The following is an 18,451-nucleotide window of genomic DNA, read 5'->3' as shown; positions in this document are numbered from 1 at the left end:
TTATTCAGTTATCAAAAAAAACAGTTTTAAAACCAATGATATTCATAGTTCATATTAAATTCAATTTAATTAATTGATCCATATCATTATTACTACAGACTTGGCTTATTATTTCAGTTTTAAGATTCCAGCTGACAATACACAGCTAGAATGGTAATGCTATATATATTGATGAGAATGTTGCCTTTAAAATGAGGTTATGTCCATCGTAAAAATAACAGCAAAAAAACCCACTAACCAGTAGGAATGAAATAAAAGATGGATCATTTTAAGCTAGTTATTTCAAATAAAGTAGCTATTTAAAAACATGATGTATTCTGAGTTAGTAACCTTTTAATCAGGTTTGCACCCCTAAAAAATGTGACCAGACATGGCAACATTCAATTGCTAAGAAGGCAATGTTGTTACTAACCTGCTTACACCATCATAGTGTCCTTCAGGTGAAATATATGCTATGAAAATATTAACACTTATTTAAAGTGTCTGACATCACCTTGTCTCAAAATGGGAGATTAAGAAAATCTGCATTTAAGAAAGGACCACTGTAATTCCGAGATTGAATTCCTTTTTGTGCTCATTCTTGAGTTCAGTCTTTAATCTTCAATTGATTTGACACTACTCGATCTTACATGAATAGATCTACAACGCCCGCTTTAGCAAGGTACCGCCACCCCTGTGCCACTGAGGGGAGCCTGAGGCCACCCGCGGCTGCTGGCAGGGCAGCCTGCGACAGGAGGCAGCCTGGACCAGGGCTGTCCCCGAGCCCCGTGCGTGAACGGCACACACACAAGTGCCTGATACAGGGCTCTCTGCTTCATTCTATTGACAAGATACTTCGGTATCACACCTGGCTCTTTGCTGTCCTGAACTGGAAGTCTTCGTAGTATCTGATTATTTGTAAATGCATTGTCTAGACCAAACAGGATTAGGGTTTGCCTCTTCCCACCAAGGCCTGCCCTAGCAGAGATTTAGCCCGCTTTCTCCTCTATTGAGGATACTGCTGCAAAGAAAAGAGGAGCAAAAGAGATGAATGAATTCTTGTTGACCCTTCTCCTTTCTTCAGAGTCACAAAACTAATGTTCTAGTCACTGGGCAAGCAGAAATTTCATTGAGTTTAAAGAAATGTTCAGAATAAGAGATGGATAGAAGACAAAAGCAGAAAGCTGAATTGCCCCAAAGCTCAACATTTAAAGGCAGAAGGACCTAAACAAATCTATAAAGTTTTTGAGATTCTAAATGTTTTCAAAGAATCACCACAAAAGGACCTAGATACTGTCTAGATCCTTTAACTATTATTTGAATAGAAGCAATACATATTCCAATATTGCTAATTGATCTTCAATACATTAAAGAAATATGTTTTGTGCTTCTATGATTTGGGAAAAACATCTAGTTAAAGTGCAAGTGCTTTGCAAAAAATGATTATATAATAATAATAAAAAAAAAACCCTAAATTGTTGCTGCAGTGGAATAATCAACACTTACTCCACTGAGGCAGTGGAATTTGGCTTTTATGACATGCGGAAAGAAGTCCAGAGGAATCTGGGGTCCGAATATTCAGTCCCCTTCCAAGAATGCATCCTTCCTGACTGTCAAAATCCCCCCAAAACACATAAACATATACAAGACTGTCAGAGATTAGATGTCCCTCCTTTCTTAACATGATGCTTGCTTTAAAAGCACAAAAGATACTATATCACTTGTACTGACATCCATAAAGGGATATCCATAAAGTTATTTAATGAAAAATGGAATGATCAAAACCTTTTAGCTGAAACAGAACTATCCTGCACTGTATTAAACTGCAGTTACAAATATGCTACTTGCAGACAAAGCCAATAAGGATTAGCAGTAAATTCAAATTGTCTTGCATGCTTAAGTACTAGTTTCAAGCAGGATTAAACTGTGCTTTTGCAGCAACTTACCCATGACATCCGTTTTGATGTCTGCAAGCTTAAAAAGAGGTGCAACTTGTTCATAATAAACATGCATGGCTTCTCTTTTGTGGCTGCTTGGATTAACAAACACTTTTAAGGATTTTGGTCTATTCTGAAAACCTAAAAAGAAAATATGAAACGATTAAGCACATATATACAACCCAGCCATTTCTACATCTTAACTGAGTTTTAATATTAGGAGTGTTTATTAGGACTTTAGGAAGACAAAAATTGCAAACTAAAAAAGTCTCAACCTTTTATTGAAAGTAAGTGCTATTTTTTTTGAAGTCACAGCATGGTGCCCAAAGTTCTGATCACTTACACAGACAGCTAATAAACAGTAAAAATGAGTTATACTTTAACCAAGATATCATGAGAATAAGAAAAAAAAAAAAAGTTTATATCATATTCCAGTTTAAGCCTGATATGGGAACAGAATGAATGTTATAAAATAGAGTGACCAAAAAAAAATCCTAAATATCCTATTTTTGCAATTAAATGTAAAATATTTTCCAGCAGGCAAATGTCAGTAATACACACAAAAAAAAAAATCTACAAATTCAATAGCTTTATATTTCTTACAATATACACTCTACAATATAAACTACACAATTATACAATACGAAGGAAATTTCTTCATCTTAAGAAAGTTCAGAAGAAATGAAAAAAGACAATATATTTCAAAAGTCTAGAAGTTATTATTCATTTTATTTAAAAAAAAAATCGGTTACATTTAATTCTGGCAAGTAACATGGATTTCGAACAAGCAACTCTAAGAAATATTGCCATGTTAATCCAGAGATTAATTGCATGTTAATCCAGAGATATTTCTTCTGTGAAATTAATTTTGCTTTTGCAAACATTCTTTTTTTGTTGAATCATAACCAATTCATATAAAACAGTAATACCAGTACTTTTCAAGGGCTCTTTCCCAGAATTCCTGTAACTGTCATGATTCAGTGAGATTGCCTTTGACCTATAAAAGTCACATGTTGGCATGCAATGTCACTGTTTCTTTAATAGTTATTTAAAAACATGATTTGAACTATTTTGTATTCAATTGCTTCATGTATAAATTCTAATTCTGTCTTTAGTAGCAGATTTAAAGATACTGAAAGAAGTTTTATATACCAGTTTGCCACTACTATAAGCACATATAAAATCAAAGCTTCTAATCATTTTGATGGCATTATTTCACTAAAAATTGCACACGCTCTAGGTAAGCATTTTTCTTCAAAAATGTTGTGCTGAGGAGCTCTCTGTGATGTACCATCTTCTGTACATTCCACTGAAACTTGGAAAAAAACTAAGAGGAAAAATCACAGCAAGCACGGCCGGGGGGTTGGACCCAACATCTTACAAGGAGAGGCTGAGGTAGGTTGGGTTTGTACAGCTTCAAAAAGACCTTACTGATGTCCTTAAGTATCTAACCCAGGGGTAGTAGAGAGGACCAAGCCAAACTTCTTGCAGGCACACAGCAAAAGGACAAAAAGACAAAGTTGCAGCAAGGAAGATTTCAATTTGAAACAAGAAAAAATAAAATTCTTCACAACGAGGGTGGTTGAGCCATGGATCATAGCGCCCAGCAAAGCTGTGGTCGGGCCATCCCTAGAGATTTTCAGAACTTACCTGGACAAGCGGCACCCAGCTGAGCTTGTTTAGAAGCTCACCTGCTCTGAACAGGAGGCTGGGAAAGAGCATCTCTGGAGACACTTTTCAACGCAATTTACTGCGGCATTCTATGGAAACAGAACCCTAAGTACTAGGAGGAAGCACCACAGCAAGCTCCCTCCTCGCCGGGGCTACAGCACAAATAAGGCAGACCACTGAGAACACAAAAGGTCCCAAAGGTTATCAAAATATACAGCCATCGTCATCGAGACCATAAATTCAAGACATTGACTAGAAATCTGAAGTAATACTACAGTCTTTTACAACAGGCAAAACTACACTTATATTAAGAAAAAAAATAAATCTTGTAAATTGGTATTTTGCCTAAACTGCTAGGAGAAACTGAATGCAAAGCTACAAGGATAAGCCTCCTGATTTGGCCAAATTCATGCGTGTGCTCTGATGTATCTCATCTTCTACGCAAGAAGTTCGGTTTAGGGCCCATCTGGCCCTAACAGCTCAACTCACTCCAAACTGATGTGTCATAAAACCATAAAAAGTGAATAGAGAGTCTAAGATTTCTAAGTAAAACATACTTACAAACATAAACATACAAAACAAAAGAGTACACAAACATGCCTTGCCATACACAAAGCTCAGGGGAAAGAATACAGGCCTACAGAGTATGCAGAAGCAGGCAATGCAGTGAATCCAATGAATCCTGTGACCTAGACTGCATGAGCTAGGGTTAGTTTTCACCTGAAAAAAAAAAGAGGTGAAATCTGAAGGGAACAAAGTAAATATGGATATCTCACTTAAACTTTAACATGAAATTGAAAACTATTTTTTGAGGCCCAAGTGGCAACACAAAGATTTAAAAGAACTTAAGCAGGCAGAGAAAAAGGATTTTTTTCTCCAAACTGAAAAGTCTGTATATTTTAAAGAAAACTTGATTGGATTTTTCTGTTTTACTCTTTACCTGACATTTACTCAAGAAAATTCAAGAATGGTAGGTGGTTGTATATATTGAGCTATAGTTTAGAGACAGAGTCACTAGATTTTTTTCAAGGCATAAATCCTAGTGAGATTTCTCAAGAAACAAATGAATTCACAGACTAAAAGTGTTATAATAGTCTCTTTATGACTTTAACTATTCTCTAAATATTGCTTTTCTATTTTTAAGGAAACACTGTAGAAACAGCTATCACAAACGTATTCAATCAATATCTCTGAGAGCAGGAATATGAAACAGAACCGATGTACTTTTGTTTGTGTCAATGGACGTGAACGCTCGCGACAAAAATTATTTACCGCTCCCTGTGCCCTGGATTCATTTCATTAAATGGAGCTGTCTGGTGTGTTGTCAGAATCTATGCAATTAGTTAAAGGTGATTTTTTTTGCACAAACAGATCGAAATCTCTGTTAAGCTTTTTAACCTAACAATGTTCCCTCTATTTTTCCTCAAGCAGAGCAAAGGTGCATGGCCGAGGCAGCCTTTCCCGGGGCCCACAGGGGACGCGGGGCTGTTGGCCTGCGGCTCCGTCTCACGTTCTGCTCTCGCTGTCGGCAGTGGCCGCTCAGGTTGTGCTGGCCCCGCCATCTCGAGCGAGCGGGAGGGCCAACTGCTCCACGGGGCTGGCAGACACGCCAGCGTGGCCCGGTTTAAACTCGATGCGCTGGCCCCGCCATCTCGAGCGAGCGGGAGGGCCAACTGCTCCGCGGCGCCGCAGACACGCCAGCGTGGCCCGGTTTAAACTCGATGTGCTGGCCCCGCCATCTCGAGCGAGCGGGAGGGCCAACTGCTCCGCGGCGCCGCAGACGCGCCAGCGTGGCCCGGTTTAAACTCGATGCGCTGGCCCCGCCATCTCGAGCGAGCAGGAGGCCCAACTGCTCCGCGGCGCCGCAGACACGCCAGCGTGGCCCGGTTTAAACTCGATGTGCTGGCCCCGCCATCTCGAGCGAGCGGGAGGGCCAACTGCTCCGCGGCGCCGCAGACGCGCCAGCGTGGCCCGGTTTAAACTCGATGCGCGCGGCCCGCGGGGAAGCGCGAGCGCGGGGGGCCCAGGCAGACGCTCGCCCACAACGGCCGCAGGCCCCCCCAGCCCACGGAGAGCAGCTCCCTCACACGCTGCAAGAGCCCGGGGTCATGCACTGCTGCCTGCCTTGATAAATACGTCGGGCAACAACAAGGATATTGCACCCGAGGAGGACTGGTAACGCCAAACAGAGCTGTTCGCGTAGCTATGGAGACGCCGCTGTTAATATTAACTAACAGAAGTTAATGTTTAACACTAATGTTTTAATTAAAATTGTGAAGTTTGAGACATTTGTATCAAATCTCATGGTGAGACAAGGTACTACAGAGCAGTACATAAAAATAAAGTGCACTTAATGAGTTTTTAGCTACTTTATCATTTTTTCTCAGCTGTATTTATTGTCACATGGCTCACATAGTTTTTAAAGTAATATACTCTCAAATCAGATGCTAATGAGCCTAAGTGCTACCCCAGCTATTTTTTTTCAAACAAGACGTGAGCAAGCATGGCTCATTATCTGTTTTCTCTTATTGCCCGCTCTGTGCTAACCCTATACATGACCATGAGTGCTCACAAGCACGGACAGTGGAACTCACTCGTATTTGCAGTCTGTTCACTGCAAATGCCCACAAGTGCCGTACGGAAGGTGTAACATGCACAAACACAGGAGTCATGCGGTCTGACAGACCCCAGGTTTCACATGAGCAAAACAGCATCCCAGAGACAGCTTAAGTCGCTGTCCAGGGTTTTCAAGGCACCAATCCAGAACTCTGGCTCCACACATACATGCTTTTAAGATGGCAAGTGTTATTTTAAATCAGTTTAAGATATTAAAATGCATGGTACAAAAGACAGGAGTTCTTCTGAACACCACATCATTGAACACAAAGTTGTGCAGAAAAGAGGATTTTATTTAAAACTAGCATGATGGTAGCATATGTCACACTGACATGAAAAAGCCTAAGGTACTGTAGCATCTGTATCACTGTATCATTGTAGCATCCTTTAACTAACTCTATAAAAGATCCACGTGCTCCATAAAAGATCAGAACCTAGACATACTTCAAGCTTGTAGGAAACACTCTTGTCAGATACTCAAAACACAGTAAAAGGGAAACTGTGGATACAGTATTTCAGGAGACAGCTGAAGTCCTCTCTAAAATAAATCTCCAAACGCAACTCTAGATCATATCATCCCTGATGAATTTGCTATTTATTAGAAAGCATTAAAAAAAAAAAAGGAGTTAGAAAGAAAGAAATAGATACTACACTTACTTTCAGCTCCTAGAGACCCACCTTTTAATACTTAGTCGTTATGGCAAGTAACAGTCTGCTTTTATTGACAGCCATAAACAAACATGCATATACACTATTTTGGAAAACCACCTGCTTTTAGTTTGTTCCATCCTAAGAGTACTAAAAATCTTCAGCTAAAATGCAGCAGTTAAGCAGAAAACTCACTTATTTGTCATATTCAATCCAAAAAAAGGTAAAGATAAAACATATTTTAGAAAGATCAAATTTACACTTTATATTACAGATCATGAGCAATGCAAAAAGGAGCCACTTTGTGAGTTTATTGACAAAGATGCGACCTGAAAACATATTCTAAAAACAAGCTGGGAGAAAGTCTATGAGAATTCATCACTGTTTCGAGCAGAGATTTATCAAGGTATCTACTATGACTTTCATGACTGAAGACTCAACAACTTACTTGCATTTCAAACTTTTAGGCCATACTTGTATCTGACTAGGAGCTTCCTGACAAAGTTTCCATCGTTTTTAAAGCAGTAGAACAATTTTCTGAGTTATATTGTCACTGTAAATTGACAATTGTAATCGGCTGTTTAAATTGCTAACACGTCTCCACCACACTGAATGTGAAAATGCTGCTGAGGATTTGCTGATTTTCCAGACAGAAGTGGGTGGAAATTCCATTCAGGCTTCAAAATTTAACAGTGCAGAAAATGTTCTATTGTAATTACACAACTTCAAAAAATAAAAATCATTTAACTAAATTATCTGGGAGGAACATGTTGCTGTTCCGATTCCTGATGACTCCTGAAATAAAAAAGAAAGATGGAAAAAAATGTATTGCTTGGAGATGAAGAAAAATCTGTGTAAGGTTTGACTCCTGGAGAAAGATGAAAGTCATGGCAGAACCAGAAAGAGCAACCCTGCACAGAGAGGTTTTTTTTAGGTTCAGGCAGATTTCAGTTAGAAAGCAATGAAAGAGAGACTGCACCTTGAAGCCAAGGCAACCTGAGCAGGAGATGTGAACATATGGCAGCAGCGCTCCTGACGGAGGGAGGGCGAGCCGGGAACAAAACAGACATTTGCTCCTTATGCAAATGTCCTCGCCTTTCCGGGAGCTGCCGATCTGCAAGAATCCTGCCACTGCTGCAGATTGAGATATTTAGAGATAAAACCTTTCCAGAGGGGTGAAGCAAGGCAGGGTTTTTTGGTAAATATACATTTTTAGTTGTTAAATATACATTTTTAGTTGGAAAATACAAACATAAATTGTAAGCAAACAATATAACCACACACCATTAATACATGTTATTTTACATTCTCTAATATCTGCTAATAAGTACAGTATAAATCACTATTGAAAATGTTGCTTCTTTACATTACAGATTTGCAAAATTTGATTCTGTAATCTTGCTTATATTAACAATTCAGCTGGAGTTTTAATAGTCTGTTACAATAGGGATTGTTTTTCTTCTGTAGTAAACACACTCCTCTATTACAGTCTGCAGCAAGAGACATATCAGACTGCTTTGTTTTTTGTTTTTAAAAAATCACTAATGCACCATATTCTGTGTCTTTCCAAAATTGGTGGTATCATGTTACAGTGAAGAGTTAAGGGTTTTTTTTCCTAAAAAGGAAAAAAAAACTTTCTTAAGTTTGATACAACTTCTAAAAGAGGGAACTACTGTGAAACTACCATTAACCTAGGCAAATACAGAAAAATATTTTTTAAATAATGTATTGCCCCTCATCACTAGCTAGTATCAATATACTTGATACCAAGTTATACTTTTTTCCCTGCCATGATTCTAACATGGAAGGAAATTTAATTAGCAAAGATAATGTGTTTTAGGGAACAGAAATATGCAAGCTTGTCCTCCAAAGATATCATACACAAAGAGTACACACGAAAACACTGTTGCCTTCTCTTTGCTGTTAGTGTTCATCACGGTGAATCTAAGAGGTTTATATGCCCAAATAATCCACCACCTCTCTGATGTCCTTACACCAGCGCGTTTCAGCGTACGCTCACTACATGGGTCTCACAACCTGCTTTTAACACCCAAAGAAAAGCTTGAGATTGCCTGCAAAATCTTGACCACGAACAGTAGTTGATGAAAATTAAACTCTGTTACTGTTGTTTTAACAAGATATCAAGCCTGTAACAACTGCTACTTAGAAGTACCAATTCCTTCTCCTCTTCCCCAAGGCTGCTTCCCACTAAAGACACTTTTCCAGGAGAACCACAAAGAATTCCCGGAACAGGTTCTTCCTGTGAAGGATGGCCCCGGCCTCCCAGCTGCAACAGTTCTGCACACGCAGGACCTTGCTGCTAGAACCTGCCTACAGCAAAAGCAATTAGCAGAGTGATTACGTTGTAGTGATAATGCGAAAAAAATCTTACCATCTCCTGACGGCCTAGGGAACAACTGACCAAAGTAACTTTGCAGTAACCAGGGTCCCTCATAAGCACACTTGCCACGGAGATGCCATGGCTTGAGATCCAATTCTTTGTACCAAGAGCACTTGGAGGCTGCTGTACTTCCCTGCGTTTCCCACGTCCTCGCCCTCAGAAGTGTGCATCACCTACCCTCATTCGCCTCTCAGGAGGGAATTTTAAAAGACTTGACATAACAGAAGTGAGGAAAACATTTGTAAGCAGATTTTAGGAAACAACAGTTCCAGTTCTTTTTTCCCCTCACTGACTGTGATTATCATCTGCTTTTCCCCTCTTTAATCACCTTTGACGCAGAGTCCACCGCAGGTGCCTGAGGCAGGTGCCTGCTTGCTTAGTTAAGAGAGACCCTCAGAGCCCTACCGAGCCCCAGGACCCTTTTCACCTCTGAACTCCTGCAGAGGAAAGCTGTTATATCTGACTAGTCTCCTAAAGAATCAGCGTGGCTGTCAAGTGGGAGCTCCTGAACAGCCCCAACTGAAGAGACCCAAAGACTAACTGCAGTATCATTAAATGTACAGTAATTCTGAGTAGAGAGATCAATATACTCTAAGGAACAGATTTCTCCTAAGTCTCTTCAATTGGGGTATATTAACCTTTTTTTTTACAGTGTTTGAGCAATTCTAAGACATAGCACAGCTTTTAAATTTTACAAATGCACACATCAATTTACTATTACCATTCTCTTAAATTTTATAGTTTACGTATAAATCTTTAGTACTAAAGAATCCTGCTCAGCCATAACATTTACATCTTCAGTATCGTATTTTCTCTGTTTTGTTTTTTTTTCAGGCAAAGTGTTTTTCTAAGCCTCATTCAACCCTATGTATCACCAGTAGAAACAAGTCTGAAATCATAATAATTAAATCAACTCCAGCCGAGTACTTACCATTCAAAATTTCCTTCAGACATTTAAACCATGCATGGCAGTGATCTTCACTGAAGTTATGCAAATGGATAGCACAGTCCGTCAGCTTATTTTCTTCTTTATACAAGCATTTAAAAATTGTGATACCCAGCAAAGTGCCGCCTTTTTTCTGTCCAGCAAAACGACGACGTTTCAGTTTTACTGCAAACATATCTTTCATTTCAATAATTTCCTCTTTAACCTGTACACCTGTGACAGAATCACCTGTGGAGAGGAAAAAAATGAAACTGTTATTAACATGATTAGGAGTAACATTGTAGAAAAATTGTAACTTTAATGTCTTCCTCTGTAGCTTCACTTATTGCATCTACTCATTTATGTTGCAGTTTTTTGAACATCACTGGCTTTGTGTTTTGGAGAAGATTTTTGGGTTTGTTTTAAGACCTTGGGGCGCTCATGCACAAACACGCCCTGTGGCTGCCATTGCTGTCACCCTAATGACACTGGCCCTGTGTGCCTTTGGAGAGGTTCTGCTTGAACATCTCCGGTAGAGGCTGCTCCTTTCCTACCCCTTAAGCTGCAAGACACTTGGTTCCTCTGAAGCCAAGCAAGCCGCACACCACAGCAAAGGACACAAGTACTTATTTCTGTATGTACTAGATGGTCTTCTTGCAGCAAGGGAAAAACTCCCCTGCCTTCTTCCAGCTCCAGCAGCTCCAACAGGTTAGACCATAAAGAATGGTCTCCCTGCAGCCCAAAGCAAGAAAAGGTAAAGGTAAAGGCAAAAATCCAAAACATATATAATGAAAATACAGATGCAATAGAATCTGCAGCACTTTTTCACAAATATATGTTACCTGTCTTGGCTTTTTATGTATTTTAAAATAGACTTTCTTTTGAATTAATCTATTGGCTTTGCTGTGTACATCACAAATTATCTTATGCTACAGTAATACATGAGATTATATTACAAACACCAGCCATTTTGTTCTGGGTAAATCAAGTCAAATGAAGGACTTAAAATATTCTGTAGCTCCTTCCCAACCAGTTTCCATAAAGTGACATTTAATCAGAAGTCAGGTAAGGTTTGTCTTTTCTTTAATGCCATGATTTTACTTGCTTTTAAACCTAGGTCTTACTCTGTATTTGTCAAATTCTTGTATTGCTCACATGCACATCAACATTTTTGCAAGTTAAAACAAACATGTTCTAGTAAGTGTTATTCTTTCAAATCAGCAACTGGCTCTTATCACTCTACTGGAGTAGTGTTTTCAGATGCACCTTTGAGAAAGCCTATGAATTGTTGGGATACTGAATCATACAAAAGCATCATCCTCAAGTTTTAAATTGTACAGAAAACACTGAAGTGGCTAGTAGATCAGGACAGCCAATTCTTGCTTGAGCTAAACACAGCATCTCGAGCATTTTTATCTCTTATTGTTACTAAGAAAGATCATCACAAATGCAATAAAATGCCATAACAAATAAAAATTCACATGAAGAAATGAAGTAATTTGCTATATCTATAAAATTTGATACAAAATAACCAATTTCCTTTAAAGTAAGATATATGGTGGATTAGACACTTTTTAAAACTTAAAAAAAAAAAATATTGGCTCATGAGTATCATATTGGTTATTGCTAGCTGTTTCAGGACATTAACTGTCCTCTCACATTACTTAGAAAGATACGAGGTACCATCTGTTCTTGCAAGAGATTTAGGTATACATCTATTAGATATCATGCTATTTATTTAATTCAGTACCCACGTCCCATTGTTGTATCTTTTGAAAAAAAAAAGTCAATTTAATTACGAGGAATAAAGATAATCTCTTCTGCCAGGCTGCCCTGTCATCATGAGAGCAGAGCGGGAACCTGCATAAAGTAGGTTACAGGCGTTAGCAAGAGTAAAACTCACAGCACTTAACATTTAACAAAGATCTAACAAAAACAGAATATATAGCACTTAAAAAAAATACTACAAGCCAAGGGCTTGTCTAAATCAATCTCGGCACATCTGTCTGATGCAGAGCGTAAACAGGATTAGAGCTGGATTTATCTGCTTGACGCTAATTGTACTCACAGTTTCTGCACATGTCCACTTTTTTCCAAATATAGCATGAAAAATAAGCCTGCCTGATACATGAATTTCTAACAAGTTTTATGCATCTATTTATCCTATCACTGATTTCAACTAATGAGACTATCCTACTTTTTTCTTCCTGGCTATTTAGGGTGGTCAAATCTCTTATTTAATAAAAAAAGCATTCTATCTAAATATACCACACACTGAGCTGAATCAAAAGCACTCAAATTCAGCTTAATTTAAATAGAAAACTAAATTTTAATTGCCTAAACTAGATTTTAAACAGATTATCTCATGTTTGCAGCAAAATCAAAACATACACAAAGGAAGAAGCTGTACTACTGAAATTCAAAACAATTTGCAAAGAGAAATTAATTTTTATAATATAGAGACCAGAATTTCAACAATAGAAAACATTTACTGTACAGTTTTCCTACAACAGATGCCTAACAGTTAAACATGATATTTAACAGCTTAGCTCCTATAACAAATATCTGAAGTATTTGGAAAAATGTGGGAGGAAACAAAAGGAAGAGTTGGCTATTTAGTTGAAGCACGAGATTTGGGGGTTGATAAATGGGCTATGCTCCCTTGGTCACAAATACTTCTTAAGATCTTTGGCAAGACATCCAACCACACTTAAATTTATCTATGAAATGTAGCTATTACATATGTTGTCCCATAGGACTCTCTTAAAAGTTTTATGCCCTTCATAATTCCACATTATATCTGACTGCCGTGTAACATAAGAGAAATAACTGTAAAATGAAAACCATCATGATGGTACCTAAGAAAATAAAGTGAAGAACAATATCTGCCAATCTTAAGCAATGGACTTGAATGGATTTTAAGTAGATACATCTAAAATTGCAGCCTGAACACCATCCCCTCAGCAGCCAAGGACACCTACATTATAAGAAAGGACTCTTAGAAGATAGGTCTCATCTGCCTTCTTATTCCATAATTGCCACAAACTACCCAGTTAGACCTCTGTCCTGTCTAGTTGGGACAAGTAGGTTGCTTCTTCCTACATTTTATTCTCCTCTCTGAACTCTCTCCGTGTTCCTGCTTACTCTTTCCTGCCCAAACCACTTGATTCCAATCTCTGTTCCACCGGCTCTTTCAAAACTTCTCCTTCCTTCCCAACTCCTACATCAAACCTAGGAGGCTGTTGTGTACATGTGCCTGCCCAGTGACCCTCATCCCTACAGCAACTGACGGGAGTGTTTCCACCTAGTCCTTGAAGTCCTGCCTTGGTGCATCCTCAGGGTTTTAACACATGGGCAATAAAATGGCAATAAACTAACTCCTGACAAAAAAAAAAAAAAAAAAAAAAAAAAAAAACCTGCCAAACTGCTTAGATCTGGCAGAAATGGAAAGAAACATGAGACTAAATCAAGTGACTGCTCAGGCAAAACATCTGCTTCAGCCACAAATACAGAGTTACAAATCATCCATACTACTAAATATCCTCTTCGGGGACCTCAAAATGCCACATCCAAATGTTGGCCTTCAAAGGCTTTCAAACCAACCTTCTCTGCAGGGAAAAAAAAAAAAAAAGACATTTCCCATGCTAAACACAGCACAACTTCATTCCTGAAGCTACTGGATGGTAGCAGTCCACACTTTTACGTATCCAAAAGGAAGCACAGCTAACAACTGCTAGACAGGCTCATCTAAGCACTTCTCATTGATTAACGGTATATATTTGGTTTTATCCCCATTGATCTTTAGCTTTTTTTTTCTAGGAGCTTTCTTCCTATCTTCAGCCATCCTTGGCATCCTGCTGCTTTTTCTACAGCAGGAGATGGCAACAGTGCCCTCAAAATGATCTGACGAGTCCCAGGCCTCCCGCAGCACAGTGGCCCCATAGGAGCACTGCACCATCTTGCCTGCAAGGATGAGACACTCCCGTTTTTTCATCTACACCACGTCTTTAGGAGACTCAAAACAAAAAAAAACAACAAAAATAAAAACTAGATTTTTGTTATGTGATCTTTACAATACGTACTTTTTTTTGCATTTACTCTTACAAACGCTGTTCATATTTTCAATATGAACCTTTTTCAAAACTTCTCAATAAGGTTTGAAAAATATTTCTGGTATATTGATATTTTTATACCTCACAATAGATATGTAGCACAAATAAATAATTACAAGTTACATAGAACACAACACAAAAATTAAGGTACACAGTTTTGACTGGCATACAATGCAGCATTTATACAAACAGAAGGCTTACGAAATGCAAGCACTTCAGGAGCTTTCCATTACTATGATAAACAATTAGACTGCATTTACAGTGATTCATAATCCTGCAACTGAGAAAATTACAGCCTCAGACTTTCACCAATTTTAAAATTTTGTTTGTAGCTTATCCCTATGACAAAGGTTTTACACAGAATTTGATACCAATGTGATGTGACACAACTGAACCAAACCTTAATTTCACTCACAGTAAGAAATCACAGGATTAAGTAACACTGTGCAGTCTTTTAGAAAAGTTTATTGCTTCCAGATGGATGCAAGTTTCCTTTCAGCACTGATTGTATCTTCTGTACACAGGGTGCCAATGTTACTATAAATACAGATAAAATGCGGTTATAAAGATAAATTTTTAAATTATTAACATAAACAGGCTTGCACTAAACCACCTCTCTCCACAAAAGGAGGACAACTGCACGAGAGTGATGTGGAGTATCACAAATGTTCAATATAAAAACATGTGCCCCTTTTAAAAAAATCACAGTGCACATAGGAACAAGCACAAATTCACAAGGTCCCCACAAAACGGCTGGTAACTGCAGCCCGTGCTCTTTGCCCCACGGCGTGCCGTGCCACGCGTCTCCCGGCACGGCGCTTCCCAGCGCGACGCCCACCTGCGCCCGGAGCGCCGCGCGGCCCGGCCCTCAGCACCCACCGCGCAGGCCGCAAAAGCACCCTGCAAACCGGGAAGGCCTCTCTGCTAACTTAAAGCTAAATGCTCGTGCATACAGTGCTGCCCAGCCAACACCAACAGCTGTTTTAATGGAAAGGATTGCTTTGAGGTATACCCAGTTAGGTGATTTTCCTTAAGAAAGAATTATAATGCTATTTCGCAAATTAAACTACACAAGAATAATTGGGGAAAGAAGGTCCTTTGAGTTGGTTCAATATTTTATGCTTTTATACAGTTTAGGGTAATAATAATAGATAATGAGCAAATTAAGGGCACATTTTTGAACTTATCACAAAACTTGCACAAAAAAGGAAGATCTTTTAGATTTATATAACAACTGCTAAGCAAAATAAGGTAATGAATTTTAAAATAACATCCAGAAAACATGCTGCACGTGTGAAAACAGAAAATGTTAAAATTGTATTCATGCAGCATTAAATTATGTCACTTATCACAATGTACTACAGATTCAGAATTAGGTATCGGTATAAAAATAACTTTCACTATTACAACAAACTACATTACTATACCTAGTTAGACACAGAAACCTATGCATTTCCTGATAGGCATATCAGCTGTTAAAATAAATAAATAAATAAAAATCCATAATTCATGCTTTGCATCCTTGCATATACTAATAATCTCACACTGAGCAAGTTGCTAGACATCTCTTGTCGCCTCCTCTCAGCTCTTGTACTGTAGCTACACAGCACATGTGACTATCTATTACTAATTGCAGTGTTTCAAGGCGACAGCAAACTGTAGCAAAGCATGGAATATGTTCCTGGAAACCTGAAGACTTGGTTGCCTCCTAAAGCAAAGCTCCTCACCAATTTCCTCAGGCAAAATACACAATTACCATCAGAGACATTCAAGCCCTTTTCCCCCTCCTGAGGGGGAAAGCGAGACGGAGAAATGTTGCACCAACAAACAGAAATACATTGGGGGAGAACAGCAACATGATCCAGAGAACTGTCTGGGTATGCTGGGATGATGGAGCAGCACAGGGAATATCAGGAAATACTAGAATCAAATGGAAAGCCTAATAATCTAGTTATCAAACAAAAGCAGCCGAAATGGTCATTAGTAAGGATGGGAAAGCTCAGAGTCTGAGGTGACTGATGCAGAAGAAAAGCCCCCACTGCAGACAAGCAGGCTACACACAGAAGGCTACAGAAATATTGAAGTTCAATTTCTACTGAAGAAAAATGTTCTTAGTAGTGCAGATGTAGGCAGAGTTGCGGAGTAGTTATGTGTGTGTTTTTATGTGCAGTATAATTTAACACATAATTTAACTGGTTTCTGGTACTTTAAGCAGGCAATACTGGGTCAGAGCAAAAAGCCACCCTGCTCAGTATCATGTCACCAAATAGTCACCATAAGGATATGGTGAGAGAACACCAGGAACAGAGCAAGCAGCTGTAGTATTTCCTCTTCGTACTTTTCCAGTCTCCATGTGTTTTCATCTGTAGCATCTTGATCCAATGGTGATTTCTAGGTATTTCACAGCCCTCAAACAAGACGTTCAGTTTCTAGCTGATTTCACACAAACTTTCAGGCTCCGCACTGTCCTTCGCAGGGAGTTTCACAGCTCAGCACCTCCTTACACAAGCACTCCCACAGCTTTCAGCCCGGTCACTTTTAGCTCCACTCGATGGCCCATGCCCCTTGTTTCGGGACGGGGACAAGGCCATTGCCACACGCTGCCATCGTGGGGGCGATGCTCACGCGGGAGCTGCTCCTCCGCAGCCGGGCTGCCGCGCTCCGAACTTCCTTCAGCTCCGAGACGGCTGCATCGAGAATGGCGGAACCGCACGCAGCATCCTGGCGCGAACGTCTTGGTTGGCACCTGCATGCTTGGCAAACCAAGTTATCTGCTTTTTTCCTCCATGTATTTCCTAAAAATTCCTAACATAATAATCCTAACAAGTATTTAAGCAATACATGTTTTTTCTACATAAGCAGTCCATGTTCATATACAAAAGGAAAGGACTAGCTATAGTTCCTGGTATTGATCCCAAGCAGATGACACCGAAATAAAGAAAAAAGATTGAACCATTATGCCTAAGGGCATCAACTCTTGATACTCTGCCTAGTGACATCTGTAAAATGGACATTGCTCTGAAGTTTTCTTGGAGGAGAGAATCAACACACTTCAAGTGTGTCGCTGTTTCTATTTGAACCAAACATACACATTCAGCAATTCTGTCTTTGCATCTTCATTCCCTGCCCAATTTTTCTCTCTTCCCTACTCCTTTCAGATCATACCATTAACACCAAAGGCATTACGAGCTATTCAGGCAGTCTTCGAACCATGAAACAGACACAAAGAAAATAGGTTTAACAACATTTAACAAAGCTGTATTTTTACTATAAACTCATTTTCAAGTCTGTTCTTGCATGCAAATGAACACTGCTAGCGTGGCACTTTTATACGGGCATATGTAAAAAACACAAATACAGCAGCTCATTTAAGCAAGGCAAACAACAAACAGCTATAGGCGTAAATCATACAGGGGGTTCAGCAGTAACCCATTCCTTCCACAGGTTTCTGTAAACCAAGCAAGACCCAGGGACCAAATTTCCCAAAATGACACCTGTTTATTTTCACCGTATTCTAAATAATTAACTCCCCAACAAATGTAAATGCAGATAAAAAGCTTTTTGATTTCATTTTTGTTTGTACTGCAGTAAAAATAAATACAAATATTTAGCAAATATTCTTTTCTCTTGTTAAGCACCTCCCTAAAACCACCTTAACTATCACTATTCCTTCATCAAAAAAGATCTCTGGAATTGAAAAAAAAGCTCAAAGATCTTAGCTTAAACACAGCCTAATTTAATGCCTGCAGTAAAGTGAACAAAAGCCACTGCCATTTCATGTTTTGGGCAGTTTTGTAATATTCAGAAGCTTTTTTTTCTTTTTTCTTTTCTAAAACGAGCCCAACTCCCTGCAGGCAGCAGTTCCTCAGGGCGCTCGGGAGGTCAGCTCCGCTCGAGCCGCCCTCGCAGCCCCTGACACAACCACGAGGCAGAAACACACTGTTCTCGCACCAAACACCCGGCCGCTGGCTTTTTCATTTTTCTTTCCTATTTACTTTCAGCAATTTATTTATAAGAATTGCCATTAAAGTTAATAACATAGACTCTCTCAAAAGCCATTTTCCTAAAATTTAAAAATAATAATAATAAATCAGTAAGCATTGTTTAACTACTTAGACTCAGAACAGTATCTGTCAAACACAGCAAATTTAGCTGTAGGTAC

The 18,451-nt window shown here is 39.1% G+C and overlaps 1 protein-coding gene across 1 annotated transcript in view; it reads right to left on the bottom strand.

The window, feature by feature from the left end:
* The window catches only part of CERKL (CERK like autophagy regulator), a 40,673-nt gene that overhangs the window by 14,767 nt on the left and 7,455 nt on the right, over positions 1–18,451 (bottom strand). The window contains exons 2-3 of the mRNA XM_010215705.2: positions 10,184–10,426; positions 1,926–2,057 (exon numbers count right to left, since the gene is read on the bottom strand). Of these exons, the coding sequence (XP_010214007.2) occupies positions 1,926–2,057; positions 10,184–10,426 (375 nt within the window). The remainder of the gene's footprint in view (positions 1–1,925; positions 2,058–10,183; positions 10,427–18,451) is intronic.

Source organism: Tinamus guttatus, unplaced genomic scaffold, assembly GCF_059628265.1.
Source record: "Tinamus guttatus ecotype Peru unplaced genomic scaffold, ASM5962826v1 Tinamus_guttatus_pri_ptg000260l, whole genome shotgun sequence".
Lineage (NCBI taxonomy): Eukaryota > Metazoa > Chordata > Aves > Tinamiformes > Tinamidae > Tinamus > Tinamus guttatus.
Note: the sequence above shows the minus strand (reverse complement) of the source record. Positions and strands in the feature narration are given on the sequence as shown.